The sequence below is a fragment of the Schistocerca americana genome, chromosome 1 (assembly GCF_021461395.2).
Source record: "Schistocerca americana isolate TAMUIC-IGC-003095 chromosome 1, iqSchAmer2.1, whole genome shotgun sequence".
NCBI lineage: Eukaryota > Metazoa > Arthropoda > Insecta > Orthoptera > Acrididae > Schistocerca > Schistocerca americana.
In genome coordinates, this window is record NC_060119.1 from 50,532,105 (window position 1) to 50,551,717 (window position 19,613).

Here is a 19,613-nt window from a genome sequence, read left to right on the forward strand (position 1 = left end):
TAAGGCTCAGTCACAACTTCTGTGCATGTCTATGACAGGTGGTGTGGGCGGCTTATCAAGTTAGGCTGTGGTCTCCTGATCTCACATTTTGTGCTCGCTTACTCAGTTGTGCAGGACTCTGACACTTGTCTCACTCCTCTGTCAACACAGCTTCCCTTTCATGTCGTTTGTCCCCTAACACTGCAGTCAGGTGTCATGTGGTGTAATTATTTAATACAATGATGTATTATATTCTGTACCTTATCTTCTATACTTCTTCTCAAACTCTGTTATAATTACTTTAAAATTCAAAATTGATGCCTTTGACGCATCACATTTAAATAAATAACTTACTATGTCACTTTTGACTTAACAAATTATTTATTCCCTTCATCATCACACTCGTGAACTACACTAAAAGATCACCTTCATTCAGTATAAAAGAGACACTCACAATAATTTTGAAGGTTCCTCTTCTGTGTCTCACAACATACATCAGTTGTTGAAATAACTCCATCGGCAGCCTATTGCTTTACAGGACAGTGTGGTGACCCCACAGAATACTTATTTTAACACATGTAGTTTGGCACCCAAAGCTGCTGCGATAGCTGTACAGTGCTGAAGGTGCATATTGTCCCCTGATGTAAGTCACCACACACAAAATAGAAATCACACTAATGAACAATATCTGTACGTTTATGTTTGACATGTTGTTTTCTATTGCTCTTTTCATAATGTGTACACAAAACTTCTTTCAAAATGGCATTCATTGATAAGAAGTCATTGATATGTGCATCTCTCCTCTGGAGTGGTACGTACAAGCACAGTCTGTGAACATGGTGCCCAGTGAACACAGTCCAAAGTTTTTTAAATTTTTTTTCCTATATGCCATGAATGTGGATTTCTTTTTGTAACTATGGCTTCTGAGATTGGTTATAGCCTCAGTACATCATTGTCCATGATAAAATACGCAAATTTACCCTCAATTGCAGCCATAATTTAAGAGCATGTCACTAAAGTGAACATAAAGTACTTGAAAGATGTTTTCTCTCTGTGTGTACAATAGTATCCAGTGCAGAACAACAGCGGCTACGGTCACCAGAGGCTGGACCCAGTACTGCAGGTGCAGCGAAGTCACCTGGTGAGTAAGAGCCCGTGAGTAAGAGTAAGAGCCCACTGTGGCAGGCTTACATTCCTGCTTTGTACACTAGAGAATCAAATGTATCTGGACACCTATTAGTGGACATGAAGATTTTGTGTTCTCCTTTGAGGACTTGAACTCTTCTGGGGACACTTTGACATTTCGAAATCTCTGTGGGTGGATGCCAGCCCATTCTTCCTTGATAGCTGATACCAGACAAGGTAGAAATATTGGACACAGGGTATGGAGTGAAAATGCCATTTTTAACTAATCCCTAAGACGATCCATTGCTTTCAGGTTGGAACATCGGCAGGCAAGCCTTCTTCAGGAATGCCACTGGTTATAAGCCTTTGCCTAACAATGCTGATCCATGAGAGGTACAAGTGTTGAGCTGATCAAATTGGTCGTTGTCTGTGAACTGTTCCTCTGCTGTGTATAGTACACAATACTGTCAAATATGTACTTACCCTTCTGCATTTATCATATCCTGAATAACAATAAGGGGAGAACAAGTTAAAGAGGAGAAATTGCATATTGTTACACTGCCTGCTCTGCACTGCATTGTTGGCAGTAGAGGTAATGGCAGATAATGTTCACTTAGTAGTCACCACATCCAAATTCTTCCGTCAGACACCCACAGAGTATAGCACTGTTTGTCACTCCAAATCTCGTTTCCACTCATCCACTCACCAGCAGTCATAGGTGTTTATGCTACAGTCAGTGTGACTTTATGTTGAACAGAAATATGTTGTTTCCAGAAGCTGCTCAGCCATTGTAACCAGTTTTTCTAACTCCCTGTACACAGCCATTTCCTTAGCGGGCTCCTAGCTGCACTTCAAAACTGAAGAGTGATTGCAGCAGCTAACTGCAAGCTGGTTTTTACTATTTCCTACCACAATGATAGAAGCACTTGTCCATCAGCATACTGTGTGTGCCTGGTCTTCATGTAGCATTGGTTGTTCCTTCACATTTTCACTTAACTGTCACATCGCTGACAGCTGACTTGGGCAAGTTTGGAAGGGCTGAAATTCATCCCTGTGTTAATTATTCAGGTGTAATGCAAAGAAAAGTCCATGTTCAGTGTACTCAGATCCCTGACTGATGAATTCTGCTTACAAAACAGTATTACCTGCCACTTCCTATAATATATATGACGGCAGTATCTGTTGCCGAAAGAACAATTGCCATGGATAACCATGCAGCTTTGCTAGAAATGAAATGATAATTAAATGGACACCCTAGCTGAAAACAGGCGGTCATGTACTTCATTGGGGACATGTTGAAAATGTGTGTCCCGACCTGGACTCATTCCCGGGATCGTCTGTTTACATGGCAGACGCTCTATCCATTTGAGCCACCGCGGGCACGGAGGATAGTGCGTCTGCAGGGACTTATCCCTTGCACACTCACTGTGAGATCCACATTCCCAACATATCCACACCACTACATTCGTAGTGTGCCTAACAGATGTTTGCTGATCATACTCATTACTTGTGGCAGATTAATCTACCAAGTCCCGTTGGAGTTTGGGCATATCGTGTGCGTTCGCACAAGAAGGTCAATGTCCGGGAAGCCGTATTTTAACTATATATGATGGTAGTATCTGTTCTTGAAAGAACAATTACCTTGGATGACCATGCAGCCTTGCTAGAAATGAAATGGTAATTAAATGGATCGAGCGTCTCCCATGTAAGCAGAAGATCCCGGGTTCGAGTCCCGGTCGGGCCACACATTTTCAACATTTCCCCAATGAAGCACATCACCGCCTGTTCGCAGCTAGGGTGTCCATTTAATTATCATTTCACTTCCTATAATAGTAGATCCACCTCTCATTGAATTAAAATGCTCAGTTGCACGTTACATAAGGGTGCCCAGGTATTTTGATTGGATAGTGGGTTTATAGTTCTTATCTATGTGATTTCTGCAACCCCTTAGTCAGTTCACCATTCACAATTGAATTAGAATCCAGAAATCACAATATATTTTATTATATTTATGTTTTTGAATATTGAGGACTTTGATTTGGGGCGAGTATTTACTGACTTACAGAAATACAAAGTTTACCTATATAGCTGTGGAAATATGTGTGCTGAGAATTACAGGGAGGGAAAAGGAAACAGAAAAATGGACAGGGAACAGGCAGGAGTAGGAGACGTAGTGGGGAGGTAGTGGAGATGAGTGGTAAATGTAGTGATGGAGTGAGTGACAGATAGGATAAGACAATTACATGCTCCTATCCTAGAGAGGTGAGTGGGGGGAACATTGAGGTGACAGTCTGGTGAGAGGCATTGAGTGGATATCAGGCTACATGGACTACAAGCTGCAATGCCTGTAGCTTGAGACCAGAATACCAGGAGAAGCCAGGGAAGAGGCTTAATCAAACAGTGGGACTCCAATGAATGAATGAATGATGTGAGTAGAAGAAACTGAGGATGATTTGTATTTTAAAACTGAACATTTTTGTACAACCTATTAGGGTAGTAACTTAAATGGAAATATTGGGGTGTGAATCTAGTTTACAAATGGTCATAGCTGATGCGTTCAGCACTACCATAAATAATTTGATACTAACATTTTCAGGGGCTCCCTTAACCTTTCTGTGGTCAATCAGACATAAAGGTCCTGCCAAAATGTTTGTTTCAGAATCTGCACAACCATAGGAATGTTCCATTTCATTGTGTACTGTAATCTGTTGTTCAGTTTATGTACAATTAAAACCCAGAAGCTGACAGGTGATGCTAGAATGTGTTTTTTTTTCTTTGTTGGTACAGAAGTGAGTACAGTATGTTTTGTAGCAGGAGCTTCCTATCTTTGGCTTAATTGTGGATGGCAAAGACAGTGTAGATATTATTTATCTTTGTTACATTATTTGCTAGGTATATACTATTTGACATGTATCTTCACTGATAACCCATTCTTGAAGAAAACTGATGTCTGTGTCTTGTAACTAAAATTAATGCATGTCTTTATTAATGAAAATCATATAAAAATCGTGACTGTAGTTGGAAATCTACCACCACAAATGTACAGATACTGTTCTTTTGATGTACTGTTTTTCTTCTTTCTCGTGAGATAGTGTACTGGAGACATTTGTTTTCTTTTCCTTATTTTGTCTTGAATGTCTCAATAGTTTCTTGGAATTAATTGTTTACAATTATTTATGGAGCTGTCTTTTGAATTACGGGGAGGGTGGTTATGAAGAATACAGTCAGCAGAAATAAGATTTCTATGATCTACTTTATAACATATGAAAGCTGATCACCTCTGAAATGAAGGTGCTGGGAGTGTATAGTAGAGTGAAAACAACTGAAGCATGTGGGATGAATGTGTCAATGCTTTTGGAGAGAATGGCTGATAATACAGTATCACTTCCTGTTCACTAGATTTGTCTCTGGTGCCAGTACCTTTGTTCATAAAATATTTCCCATCAAGACTTTCACTACAGTTTGATCCCAGACCAATCTGTTCATCTTTCTGCCTCACCTCTCTACAGGGAGTCCAGCAGGGAGCTGCCTTGCCCCATCTGCCACCCACACTCGTGGTCATATGTCCCACCTAATGTGGATGATCCATGCACATGGAGAGAGATGTGCTCAGGTAGCCATGAACATTAGAACATCATTGCAACACAGAAGGCACATGATAATGTTGGGCAAGTGAAACAGCTTCCTAGTGCAAGCAACATAAAAATACTCCTGATATGCTGTAAGGTTGTCACTAATATGAGCTAAATTGAGCACTGCAAGCTGCACTGATGATGTCCTAGATTCCAATGTTGCTGTGCTCAGAGGAAAAGTCTTGACTGTAACAGCAGCCAAAAGTATGAACTGTCATCCCCATGGAGGAGATGGCAGTGTCAACCATGAGGCACACACCTGGAAGAAAAATACAGAAATTGGGCCAAGACATCAGTAAGGAGGGATGATGATGTGGAATGGTGCAGGCAGAAAGATACCAGGATGAAAGAAAGAAGTGGCACAAGGCATTTGAACACGGAGCAAAACCATTCAAACACTATGCAGAAGCACTTGAACACAGAGATGAAGGCTACCTAATGGATCACAAGACACTGGTAAAAAGCTTCCAGAGACAATAAAGGAATTATAAAAGCACTAGAAGAGAGATGTTCCTGAGTGGACAAGAGGAAGAGTGTTTCATTGTGGCACAGATGGTACATGCCAACATGAAGCAAATGAAACAACTTTCTGATGAAGGCAAGGAAGAGAATGCCCTGATGCATGAAAAGATTGCCACTAATATGAAAACTATTCTTGAAGCTTCCAGTTGAGCACCCTGTCTGTAACAACTGACAAACACTGCTGTAGGTTGCACTGGCAATGCCAATATTGTGGGCCGCATTCTTATTAATATAGTCATGCATTCCAAAGTAGATAGTTGATGTCGAGTCTGGAACTTGGGTTGGCTAGTGAGCCACTGCACATTCCCCTACAAAGGCTATGTAGTGGAGAAATACTGTTAAGTTGTCCAGTGTTGCATGGCTCCAGGGTGGAAACCGTGCAGTGTCTGTCATTGGCAAGATCCGCTGCACTGAGGGTGAGTTTCAGTTTCAAGCCTGTTAAGATGCCAGCAACTGACATACCTCTGTTGTGTGGCATAAGGCAGAATTGTAAAGCACCAGCCAGATGCTACTCCACCCACTTCCACCTCATTCCTATTATGTCTCCTAATCCATCCTGTTCCCATACGCATCAGATTTTCTTTCTGTCTCACCTCTACAAAAAATCCACCTGAGAAATAATCTGCCTCACCTGCCACTCATTCTCCTCACTACTTGTACCCATCTGTAAGTAAAGAAAGGAGTGTTACATTGAATGTGTTTGATGTGGCATTATTACTGCACAAACAGCAAAAATGTGGTAAGTGATAAACATTTTTGCTATTACTTTCTGTGGGGTATCTGTGAGAGAAATTCATCATAATTTGAAATTATTGGTGAAGTTTTCTGCAAAACACCAAGTGCTCTCATTGCCAAATACTGGATGAATATAATGTCGGTACATGAATGCAATTAGTGAAGGTGCATAAACAAGCTTACACACAGTTCCTAAATGTTAAACGTGACACTGTGTTAACTGTGTAACATAAGATTGTATGTTTTATTAAGCAGATTTTAAAATTTGATCAATAATTATGTGAAATGATGACAATAAACATTTATTTGTCCCTGCCAGTCTTCAGATAGCAAGCGTGCAACCGGAATAAAGTTCTGGCTTTCTGGAACTCGGTAATATTGATGGTTGTTTATAATTGAGTAGATTAGATGCTCAATTATACACTGATCCGTACTTTTTCTAAAAGATATAAACAATTGATTCTGTTCTTTATCAGGTCGTGTTGAAACACACTTTGTTTATCACTAGTTTGTTTTACTTGTGCAGATAAAGTATTTTTTATATTAACACGCAAATTCTTTTTTTGTCAATCAGGCCCTGCTAAGGAGGAAGGCACGCGTCCCATCGCTCAGGTGAGTGAAAGTAGTGGATGCATGTATGAGACTGGCAGAGCAAGTGTGATTTTCACCAGTAGCATATAAAGTTTGGTTCTGTGGCATGTAATGAACCCCACACTGCTTCCTGTCCTCCTCCCAGGGTGAGGACATATTTCATCAGCTCAGGGCTTTGAACCGTTAAAATACTTCCTCCTATTCTGAGCTACTCTGCACACTACCAACTTGCTTAATCAAATAAACTCCTCTATTAATATCCTATTCATCTCCATTTCAGTCTCATTGCATCTCCCATGGCAGTCTGTTTCCTGACATCACAAACTTTGCAACTTCTTTAGCACTGTTAACTGAAATGCTATCTCAAGTCTAAATTACTTGCTAAATGAACCAAAAAATATCTCAAAGACCACTCATATACTGGCTCTTAATTTAAAACAAGTAACTCTCTTTAATTATTAATGTCAAGTCATGTGTCATTGGTTAGTGTACAGAATCTTACTGACAGCTCGACTTCATCTTCGTTCTCCTGATGTAATGGCAGTTGTCATGATGCTGACAGTTCTAGGGGGAAGGCACATTGCTGAACAAGAATGAGACAGCAAGGAATAAACCCATGGACTGGTTGTTTGTGTTGCCATCATCATTTGTGAAAGTGGCATGGCTGGACCATGTAAAATTTGGGGATTTGTGTGGATGCTGATAACCACGCCATTGAGTGCCCCCTAACCAGGTATCATCATCATCATGATAGAATAAAACACTGAAATCATCATGAACTGTGAAGAACGATAAACTAATTATCGTTATCCCACCCTCCAGATATGCTGCATCAATCTCCACTAGATTTTGTGTGTTGTGGTTGGCAGGTGTTACTAGAGGAGGCCAAAATGCATGCGTTTTAACTCACGCAGGTTGACGTGAGGTCTGGAACAGGACAAGGAAATTAGAATTTAGAAAAACTGACTTAGCTGGTGGAATACTTAACTTTAATCCATTAATGATGAACGTCTGTCTTGATGGTACATGATTCACAATATCAATAGTAACTGATATAGGCCCCTTGCTAGGTCGTAGCAAATGAGGTAGCTGAAGGCTATGCTAAACTATCGTCTCGGCAAATGAGAGCGTATTTTGTCAGTGAACCATCACTACAAAGACGGTTGTACAGCTGGGGCGAGTGCTAGGAAGTCTCTCTAGACCTGCCGTGTGGTGGCGCTCGGTCTGCAATCACTGATAGTGGCGACACGCGGGTCCGATGTATACTACCGGACCGCGGCCGATTTAAAGGCTACCACCTAGCAAGTGTGGTGTCTGGTGGTGACACCACATTATGCACAACAGAGAAGGGTATAAAAGTTTAAAGCCATCATTTGAATTAAAAAAAAAAAATAATCACTTTGTGGTGGTGACCATTGTTCATCGGTACTATAGGCATTGTGAGATGTACACCTTTACCAAAGCGATGTGTTACACCATAGTTGATACTCATTAAACATGACAATAAATATTCCTTAAAATCGACACTTATCACTTACTGTTGTCTAAAATGCTTACTGATTGCAGTTGGGAACTGAGATTTCTCCATTTTTGAGCAAATATCACAAACACAAATGACAGGTACTCGCAATTGCAAACACATTTCAAAGTACCTTTCTAGAATGATATCAGACTCATTCTCCTTCATACATTCATGGCCTATCCAACTTCCTAAACTCTTCTGAAAATACTTTCCTGCTTGTGAAATAACTACCAAGTAAACTACTTTGAGAGGTATACTTGTCATAGTGTTTGTTATGTTTGACACGTGTTGATTAGTAATTCAATAAAACTACCTTAGTGTACTTAAGCACATGCATCACAAATTGTGCAGTGTGATTTCAAAGTAACTGTTTAGTTACTTTTGTCGTTAGGGATTTGCTTTCAGTAACATTAATATAGGTCTCTGGTATATTAAACAGAATTTAATGATCATTCTTGTGATCTTTCAGATCTTGCATTGACTTACTTGCCAGCTCCCATGACCATGGCAAACAGTCCTTTATCCAGTAAGTGGTTTTTTTTTCATACATCTTGTTGTTTAGGACCAATATGTGGCACAAATCTTAAAGGTCGGGAATGTGTCAGATAAAATAAAATGTTTAAGAAACCAAAAAAGAGGAGCCATAAGTTTATGTAAATGCAGTCAAGAATGTAACACAGGAATGGCCGCTGAGGTGCCACCTCTCCATCTCTTTCCTCCTCCTCCTCTTTCCTAATCATGACATTATTCCAATGGAATATTAGTGGCCTTCAATCCAAAAAGATGACTTGCGGCTGCTCTTGGAATCGCAGCCTCTGCTAGTTCTCTGCCTGCAGGAAACAAAATTGCATCCTCCTGACTGATTTGAGCTTTTGTATTTCTTCCCAGTCTGCTTTGACTCCCTCTCTCCAAAGATGGCATTCCATATCGTAGGAGGAGAGAGGGGAGTCATGCTGCTCATATGGAAGGACGTTCAAAGTCAACCTTTCTCCCTGACTACCCAGCTTGAAGCTATTCCTGTCCGCGTTTTACATTCCTCTCCTGAACTTTTCCATATGTACTGTTTACATCCCTCAGTCATTCGGTGTCGTGGACACTCTTCATCCAGCTTACTGGCCAACTCCCTCACCCCTTTCTGCTGCTCGTTGACTGTAATGCACACCATTCTCTTTGGAAATCTCCCAGAACCTGACAGAGAGGTGCCCTCTAGGCTGAACTTCTCAGTCACCTTAACCTCATTTGCCTTATCGTGGGAGTACCCATCTTCCTTTTATACTACATGCACTCCTACCCATATCTGGAAATCTCCTGCACTGCCCAATTTGCCCATCATCTCATCACTGTCTCTAGTACGTACTCGAGCAACCATTTACCATTTGCTATCCATTTTCTGACTCCTACGCCACATATATGCACACCCAAATGGCAACTTTCTAGGGATGACTCGAGATTTACTGTTCCCTGGCACCCTTTGAGTAACATAATTTCTCCAGTTGTGATGGCCAGGTAGAGTATCTTACAAATGCCATCATTACCACCACACAATATTCCATTCTCGCCCTTCATCTTTACTGTGCCATGTCCCAGTGCCTTGATTGACTGAGCTGTGTTGTGACTCAACTCACATGCAGAGATGTGTTCTCCATGTTTTTAACCATCATTCTATGATGGCAAACTGCATTCATTATGAACAGTTGCATGCACAGTGTCATTGCACCCTTCAGGATAGCAAAAATCTAGCTAGATTTCCTTAACTAGTTCTTCTAACAGTTCCACTACCTCATCTGTTGTATGGGCCCTGCAGGACCAAGATCCATTGGGCTGCTATTCTGCGGAGATTTCAAGCTCCACCCACTATCATTCTGCCTTCCTCCACCAGAAACAAGTGGAGGAGGCTTGGGTGGTACCCTTATTTTGGCAGATTAGCGAGTGCTACAAGCTGCCTTTAGTACGAGGGGGCGAGAACTTGCTCTCACTTTCTATCGATCCTCCAACACAGTGCTGGACGATGTTTGCATTCAGATGTTCCTAAACCTTTCTTTTGTGGGCAAGCACTTGCTCTTTCTTATGTACAACTGCATCTGGGCAGAGGGCGCCGTTTGCCAGATGCCAGCATAAAGACACTGTCATTCCCATACCCATACCCAAGCCCAGTACGGAAAAATACCTTCCTTCTAGTTACTGCCCCATTTCTCCCACAAGCTGTGTTTGCAAACTGATGAAACATGTAATTCATGCCTGGCTGGTATAGTGACTAGAGTGTGGCAATTCACTGACCACTGTACTGTGCAGATTTTGATCAGGCCGTCCTGCAGCTGACCATCTCATCACTTTGTCAACGTGTGTCGCGAATGGTTTTCTGTGGATATATCAGACACTGCCAGTGTTTTTAAATTTGCAGAAAGCCTGAAACACCTTCTGAAGGATGGGTATTCTTGATCTCTCTACATGTGGCACTTCTGAGGCCACATGCCCCATGTCCTTCAGGTATTTTTAAAGTATTGATTTTTCAAGGAATGTTGGTACTGCCTTGTCAGACACCTTTACCAGGAAGTTGGTGTGCCTCAGGGTACTGTTTTGAGTGTGACCCTCTTTGCTATTGCCTTTAACCTTATTATGTCCTGTCTCCTGCAGGTCATCTCCAGCAATCTACTGTTGCTCACCTCTACCCTGTTACCCTCCCACACCCTGTCCCAGCCTCCTTCTTACCCCCACATGATTGCCTGTCTCATCATGTGCAACTGCTCGCAGCCTGGCTTCAGCTGCCAGAGAGTGTGATCACGTGTGTGAGAGTTGCATTTGCGTGAGTATGTGAGTGTATGTTATCTATATATAACAGAGGCCTTGTTCACTGAGAGCTCACTTTCTTACAGTTTTTTTTTTTTTTTTTTTTTTTTTTTTTTGTCGTGCCTGTGTGCCTTCCATGGTATTGTTAAATTCATTTCTGAAAATTGCGATGGCTTGGGGCATTGAGGTGCTGAGGTAGGGGTCAGTGTACACTCATCAGCAAACAAACAATTGTGCCTTATTAGACAAAAGCCTGGAAAGATCAGACCATTTGGCAATAGTGCCGTAAAAACCACACCAGGGATTGATCTCGGTGAGATGAGTGTCATTGGTGTGGTAAATGTGAGGTGTCTGATACTCAGTATTCATGCTAGTGATCGCTTACTTAACTGCATAGGTTATGGACCTGACTCTCGGAATGTTCAATTCACTGACATAAGCACACTCTTAGCCTTAGTATATTTATTGGCATTCAGATTGTAAGTGCTCACTGTCTACCATTCAAGCAACTAAGAATGGAAGACCAGTTTTACCAACAAGTTTTTTGTTTTCCACTGCCACTCATATTCTTCATTTTGCAGCTTGAAAATATATCTCTGCATGATTTAGAATGAAGGTTAAGGCCTCAAAATTACCTGCTCTTCCCAAATCCATTCTCCATGGTGAAATGATAGAAGCATTGCACGGTAACCTGAAGGTGCAGAGTTCAAAGCTACACATTTCCATTTTTTAATTGTTTTTTCAAATTCACTAGAAAGAGAGACAGATTTTTTTGACATTTATGCAAATAATGGAATTGTGTGTCTGAGTAATGAAATAGCTGCTCTTGTTGTGTATGGGCTTCACTCTGTTTCAGATACATTTATTAAACTACCTGTAGCTAAAGTCATGAAAGTTATAATGTTTTATGATAGAGAAAATAACCAACAACAAAAGCAACATTTGAAGAGCTCTTCTTAAAAGACAGAATGAAACATGATACCTTGAACAGTTCATGATAAGAAATGTTACACACTACTACAACCACACTTAATACTTACCATCCTTAAATGTTTAAAGCAGTGGTTAAAATTTCCCAGAGTACTTTGACAAAGTGTGAACAAATAATGATGTACTTTTGCACCTACATACAGCCATTAAAGCTCTAATGAATGGGCAGGCAGCATTATCAAATTAGTTATCAACATTACTGGGTCAGCTACTTGTCAGAGAATATTAACTATAATCTATTAAATCTATTATGAACTACCAGAAAAAAGAATGCCAACAATTAAAAGCTTCCAGATGCATTTGAACTCGGATGCTGGCATCTTAAGTACTCACTTATGTGCCTTTACTGATGTAGATGTAGAATGGGTGCCAAGTTTGATATAATTATTTGAACACAAACCAGACCTCATGGCAAAGAATAGAAACAGTAAAACTAATGATTCACAGTATCATCCAGTTGCAGGCCTAGGTAAGCCAAGTGTTGCAACAAAACATTTGATCATATTCCATCAGATCTCATCTGTCACATGTGCAAAACTATAACTTCACTTTCCATTACAGTGCTTGTGTATAGTCCAGCACAATATCAACATTGTGAAGTGCGCTTCCACAAACATTTCTACAGCAAAAAGAGATCAAATTTCTTCACGGGGTTTACAATACTATTCAGGTTTTCATCACACAATGTTTGTCTTGTATGGGAGTCCTAGTGTACTGCATATCGTGCTTGAAAACGGGAACAGGGAGAAGGGGAAGATAAGGAAGATGATGGCGAGGTGAGTTGCAGTCTTGTGTTAGACCATCATAGCAACAATAGTTGTGGGCACAGATCAGTGGAAGATGTCATGGAAGGCCTTAGAACATCACTGAGACCCTAATTACAAGTAACAGACATAAGAAATAAATGAATACACCTTTGGTAGTCGTTACCCATGCCCTGGCTCCAACTCAAACCATTAATGTTTGCTTGACTGTGATATTCCTGTGGTGCTGCTTGTGAGTGGATGACTGTAACTGAGGTATTGTCAGAGGTGTTAGTCATCAGAAATGGCATATTAGTCCAATGCTGATTTCTCTCTTGTCATGCTGATAAATGGCAAAAATGTTTAAGGAAATTTTGTTCAAATATGTGGCCTGTCCTCAGTGTAAGCTGTGCAAGGTTAAGCAAACGTCTGCAGTATGCAGATGATTTGGCTTTCCATCCATGCTTGTCACATATCTGGCAGAGTCGTGAATTTCTATGTACCCTGTGTTGACATGACAAATATTAAGGGGTAGTAACGTGCATTTTTAAAGCTATACAAATTCACCCCAAGGGTGACTATGGGAGTGGAAGTTGCCTGAGTATTGGGAACTTTGGATAAAATATCAACCTGTGTGATTGATGAATCTGTGGAATGTCAGAAGTCTACCCCTACTGTAAACAGAATTTTAAAGAATTTTGTTGAAGGAGGCACTATCAGCAGAAAGCCTGGCTCAAGATACTGAGCACACAGCAGGATAACACATAACTTGCCTGTAAGAGCCAACTAATCCCTCCCCTAGATACGAAGCAGTTGTAGTGAGTGACCAACTTCCCAGTTCCAATGATGCAGTTAGTTGAGGGCCAAGGAAAGCTGTACTGCACGCACAATGATCCACTATAAAACAGGAACTCAGTGAGGAAATGTTACACTGGCTGGCAGCCACAGAGCTACATCTGAATGCAATGTGAAAAAATGTATTTTTTACAGATAAGTTGTCTTACCAAGACCAAACCGTAGTTTAGCAGCCGCGAGGGTCCAGACATAATGGCAAATAAGTGGTGACAACAGGTAGTACTAGCCGATTGCCAGTTTCCCGGGGGCGTCGGTTTCCCCGCCGGGGGCGTCGGTTTCCCCGCCGGGGGCGTCGGTTTCCCCGCCGGGGGCGTCGGTTTCCCCGCCGGGGGCGTCGGTTTCCCCGCCGGGGGCGTCGGTTTCCCCGCCGGGGGCGTCGGTTTCCCCGCCGGGGGCGTCGGTTTCCCCGCCGGGGGCGTCGGTTTCCCCGCCGGGGGCGTCGGTTTCCCCGCCTCAGTAGCAGTCCGTATGCCCACATTTTTAAGAAAGTGGTGCTGCATTTAGTGTGAATGCAATATTGTGGAGGGGAATTCATGCTACAGGAGGAATATTCACTTGTGTATAGGTCTGCTCATTCAACTGCAGCTGTCCAAGATAGACATTAATGTAATGGACTGGCTGTGAGAGACTGCTCACTTGAACACAATGGAAGTTATGTATGTGTAAGTAGCACGAACACACAGAGAACTGGCTGTGAAACACACCATTTATAGCTGATGCTCTTTTGGACTGCTTTTTTTGAAGCCTCGGTGGGGTTGTTTCTTCTGACAAATGGGTCCAATGCCTCACAGATTCAGTGCCAGGGTGCATGACTGAAGTCAGAAATAATGAGGCATTCTGGATAAAATGTTATGGACTGAGAACATTTTACTTCCTTTCCTTGTTCTTCTGTGCAGTGTTCTGCCAGTGAGAGCCAGCACAAAATCTCTTGGTGACGGAAAAACATCAAAGATGAGAGAAGGAAATTTGAGCTAGTTCTAGTTGGCATTATCCTTGTACCTGAAATAAATTTATTTTAATTTAATATTTTGAGTATTACATTCTCTTTACTTGCTCTCTGCCTACATACATGAAATGAATAAACCAAGAGTGCCCCTTTTTAGGGCTATTTTTTGTTATGTCAAATTCATCTGTCTCCCACTCTATTGCCACCCATCAGCCTCGGCCAAAAATGTGCAAAATACATCTATCTCTCTCTCTCTCACTCTCACTCTCACTCTCACTCTCACTCTCACTCTCACTCTCACTCTCACTCTCACTCTCACTCTCACTCTCACTCTCACTCTCACTCTCACTCTCACTCTCACTCTCTCTCTCTCTCTCTCTCTCTCTCTCTCTCTCTCTCTCTCTCTCTCTCTCTCACACACACACACACACACACACACACACACACACACACACACACACACACACATAGGCAAATTGGACAAAACGTGTTTATTTCTTGTCTGAATCCTGGGCTACAGCAATGAACTTTGTCCACAGATTGTTCTTCCTTCATGTAATGGAGGAAAAATGCAACTGTGGACACTGCATCATGTAATTTCCCCATGCATCCTCCACAGCCTGACTAAACACAGCTTTGTTAGAGGCCATCTGATCTCGACTGTCGGTCATTTGTCCCAATCAGTGCTACCTAACAATAGCAAGACCGTGCACTCAATTTGCTTACTAAATCACAATCTGTCTTACATCACTGCACCCTTCAGTAAGAGTGATAGATTTGGTGAGTGGGAAGTAACTATACTGCCACTCATCTCAGACATTTCATACTTGCAGAACTGCAGTGCGAAAGGTGGGAGGTAGGGTGGGTGGGAGGGAGGTAGGAGGGAAGTCAGTATGGAACTGATGTAGCAGAAAATCAGTTGTAAAGTAAGCACCACTTGGTGTTAGGCTCATACTCACCCAGTTTATGGACTGCAGTTGTTCTTGTTGTTGTTATTGTCAGTCCGAATGGGGTTTGATGCAGTTCTCCACTCTGGTCTACCTTGTGCAAGCATCCTTGGCTCTCTGTAACCATTATTAAATTCATTATCATGTGTTTAAATCTGGTAGGAGGCATACAGTAATGATTGTAACACAGTACCACATGGAATGACTTCAGTGCAGTCACCACCAGCAACTTCTGTGCAAATGACTGGTCAGAGAATTCTGTACTGCCTTCACAGAGTGAATAAAAGTACTTGTTGCTCATGAGGTACTGCAGTGCTGGAAGTTAAGCCGCGTCCTGTTAGCAACTGACACAAGCTGAGTGGACCAAAATCCATTTAGTTCACTTTCAGAGGACTAATTCCAGACCACTGCTGTAGCCCCTCAATGAGCTATGGACATTTGTGGACGTGTTTAGTCAGATGTTTTTACCTATTTTTCCACTTTTTGTTTCCATTTTAATTTCTTGTATTTCCTTTGTTTTGACTGCCATTGGGACCCTAGTTGTTGGGCTGCCCCAGTCCAATTATGCTCTTACTCAAGTCACTACTCGACAAAAAATTCTTATTTGCAGTTTCCTCTTTATTGGATGTGTTCACATTAGTCACATTGTGTTGCTGCTGTCATAATATCAGCTTCCATCCCTGTTAGCCATGACCACAGAGATATGCATGGCCAAAATACAAAGTTGCTTCAAAATTGTCCACAGCAACTGCTCTAACAGCTTCCCAATTAAATGCTCGAATATACCAAAATGGGATAATGATGCATTGCCTGTAGTTCTGTCAAACTGTGCTCTTACAGATTACTTTAAAGACTTCAGTTTTGAAATTTCCTTTCCCCTCCAAGTGATGTAGGACTTGCCTTATGCATGTCAAGGAATCCAAATTTGCACTGCAGTTGGATTTTGTGTAAATGTTACATTAGTTTCTTGTAAAAGTTGTAACAGCAGTCCCTGACAGGAATGCCTGATGTTAAGTCATCAGTACTGAGTACCACACTTGTTGATGATAGTTTTGTTGGTTAAGCTGTGTATCCAAATTGGCATATAGTTCCTTTAGTTGCTGGATATAAAATTTTCCAATTGTTTAAACTCCCACACCTTTATGCTGGTTCTTCATGCTGTCATTGTTGCTCTCTGCAGTGTTGCTATGAACATGTGCTAGGCTGTTACAGTATTTGTGATTTATGATGCCATATATCATTGCTACCAATGTCACATAGTACACTTCAAGACACCTACACTATCTTCTTTGTAAATTAGATATACTTTTCTGCATATCACCTTAACACTGTCCACAGTATGAAGTGGCTTTCACCTAGTCATTCACTATGAAACACACAAGTCTCACTTGTTCTGTGTGTACAGGTACAAATCAGTGAGGCTGATACACTGATGCCAGTTGCCACTGATGCATTTTTACAGGAGAATGCCATCAATAGCGATTTGGATGCCTACAGTGCTATATTTCAATCACATTGCAGTCTGCTGTAGCAGTGTGAACAACAAGAGCTATTCAGTGTAGTTTGGGGGCTAACTGAGCATGTGCTAATAAACACAAAATACATAGAAAATAACTATCCAAACCGTAACCAACAATGTACCTTGAACAAACTGCTTGCATCTGTAAGAAGCTCCCTAACAGGGTAGTGTGACTCAATTGAAATGAAAACTTATGTGCTGGCCACGCATGTTAAGTATCTGTGGGCATACCCTCGACACATTAAACCTCCTTACCACTGGGGCAGCTATTAGCATGTTGGAATCCAAAATATGAACTTTGATGAAGAATTACTCTAACACAACAACACTCTGGAACAGGTTAGTACACCCCTAAATAGACAAAGCTCATAAAATCATAATGTATTGTTGAGGCCAGTGTCCTCCAGTTTTGTAAGTATGCAGTCATTACAGTACTTGCAGATAGTTTAAAGTGTTTCGATCAGGATTCTCGGTATTCATGTGGCCTTTATGGCTTCCTATCAACATCACACTACTAATAAAAAAGAAAGTGAGTCACATAGTTGTAAGCTGCCACAACTCTGCTACACTACATGGCATGTCATTTGCGACGTGTACTACGTGAACTGCTGTGGCTCAACGCTTTGGGATCTGCTGGTTCTCAGTAACTTGAAATCCAATGGAGACACTATCAGAATTGTACATGACATAATTTCTCTATCTCCTAACTGTGACAGTCTGTAATTCTATAATGGTCTGTTATTCCTTTCCCCTTTCTTGAGGGGTGTTCATTCCAGCAAACTAAGCTGTACCATTATTTCGGTCACTGGCAGTGTCCTTACACCAGCCTCCAAACACCAATGTTGCCTTGCTTTTTGTGGGCACCTTTGTCCTTCTCTGTGACAGTGGCTGTATATGGCAGCTGTAATGAATTCAGACAATTAAAATTAAAATATTTTGTGGTTCTTCACTTGGATCATTATGCAGTTTTCATCAATCTCACTTTTATAAAATTCCACATGTATGTACATGCCACAGCACCTGATTCCTTATCTCCATCACTATTTTAATTTAGCAACTTCTTGACATTAAAATGAGCATGTGCAGTGAGAAGACAACCACTGCCACATATCAAGATGTTTGATTTACACTCAAATTCTGTTGATGTAAAGTTATTCAGCTTCTTAATATTTTTGCAGATGCCGCAGAAGTTGAGGATGGAGGAGCTGTTGGCAGGTGAGATATTTGCTTTCTTCAGTAGCTTAATTACACATTAAAGTTACGACTTTAATATTTTATTATGTGGTACTTTATTTTTCATCTTTTTCTTTGACATTAATATTCCATTGGTGGTGTGCTAAATAATTTTTGTGAAACAGTTTTTAAAAACTCTATACTATAACTTAACACTGGATGTTAATTATGTCATACATAATTCATACTGAAAATTGGCGGTGTTATTGTAACTACGAAAGATTGGTTACAAATGTGCAGTTGCATTGAAAATGTGTACTGTGGTAAATTGTGAGGGAAATGTGGTCAAAGAGAAAAAAGACAAATTTTTAAGTACCAAATTGACATTTAGAAATTTGTCATTGTAATGTTAAGCAAACATTACAAATAGGCACACTACGATAAGTAGTAATGAATTTTGCCACCTGACTGATGTGTGAAATAGCCTGATCCATCTGGGTGCCACAGTTACTCTCAATCCCCCGCCTGCCAAGAGTGTTGTTGACTACCCGGTGACAACATGCTACTGAGTACAAGGTGGCTGACTTGTTGGTGGCTTCACAACTTGTGTACTGCATTCTCGAGACCCATCTCATACTCCTCTCGCCCCCTCTACTCCCATACCAGCTTCCCTAATTTGAAAATTTTGGAGTTCCCCTTAACTTAAGTTTCACAATCCTTCCCTCAGTACTAGCCACCCCTACACTGCCCTTTCCCGTGCCTAGCTCTGTACCTGTACCTGTACCTGTACCTGTACCTGTACCTCCTCTGTTACACCCTCTGCCACCCCATCCCCTCTATGACATTTGCATTAAATCTGTCCACCACAACTCCTCACGCAGTTGGCCTGCAGGTTTATGACAATTTATCTGGTTGGCAGAGGGACAGAACGCAACAATGTAATTCCTGGCTTAGCCTTTTACTGCTTATTTCCAGATTAACCCTTTCATGGCCAATCGAACGTCTTAGGCTGATGCATAACACTGTAGTGTTTCCTACAAGTTAAAACAACTCAGACTATACATACTGGAGACTTAAATCATCATAAATAATATAATTTGTTTCGCTGTTCACTTCAGTCTGTTGGGATAACTTTCTGGATCCACAACTGTAGAAATCATGTGGTTTTGTAGCAAAGAGCCATGTTCAAAGTGTATTTTCACTCCAAAGGAAGTATGTCAAGATCATTGAACAGAGAGCAGAGAAGATGAAATCTGAGGGTGCAAGATCAGATGAAAAGGGTGGGTGCAAAATGACTTCTCAACCCAGTTGTTCTATAGTGTTTGTTGCCAGTCTAGCAGAATGCTGGTGACTGTTACTGTGGAATAGCACCACTTCACACAGTCTTCCTGGATGTTTTTCTGGAACTATATCTGCAAGATGTCTGTTGTTGACAAAAAATACCAACAGGAAAGTTTCACCTCATGCAAGCAACTCGTAGTACACCACATGGTCACCTACATCTACATCTACATGATTACTCTGCAATTCACATTTAAGTGCTTGGC

The 19,613-nt window shown here is 41.2% G+C and overlaps 1 protein-coding gene across 1 annotated transcript in view; it reads right to left on the reverse strand.

Moving 5' to 3' along the window:
• LOC124596497 (extensin-like) overlaps window positions 1-19,613 on the reverse strand; it is a 75,672-nt gene that overhangs the window by 9,211 nt on the left and 46,848 nt on the right. The window contains exon 4 of the mRNA XM_047135694.1: window positions 13,745-13,933. Coding sequence (XP_046991650.1) covers window positions 13,745-13,933 — 189 coding nt within the window. The remainder of the gene's footprint in view (window positions 1-13,744; window positions 13,934-19,613) is intronic.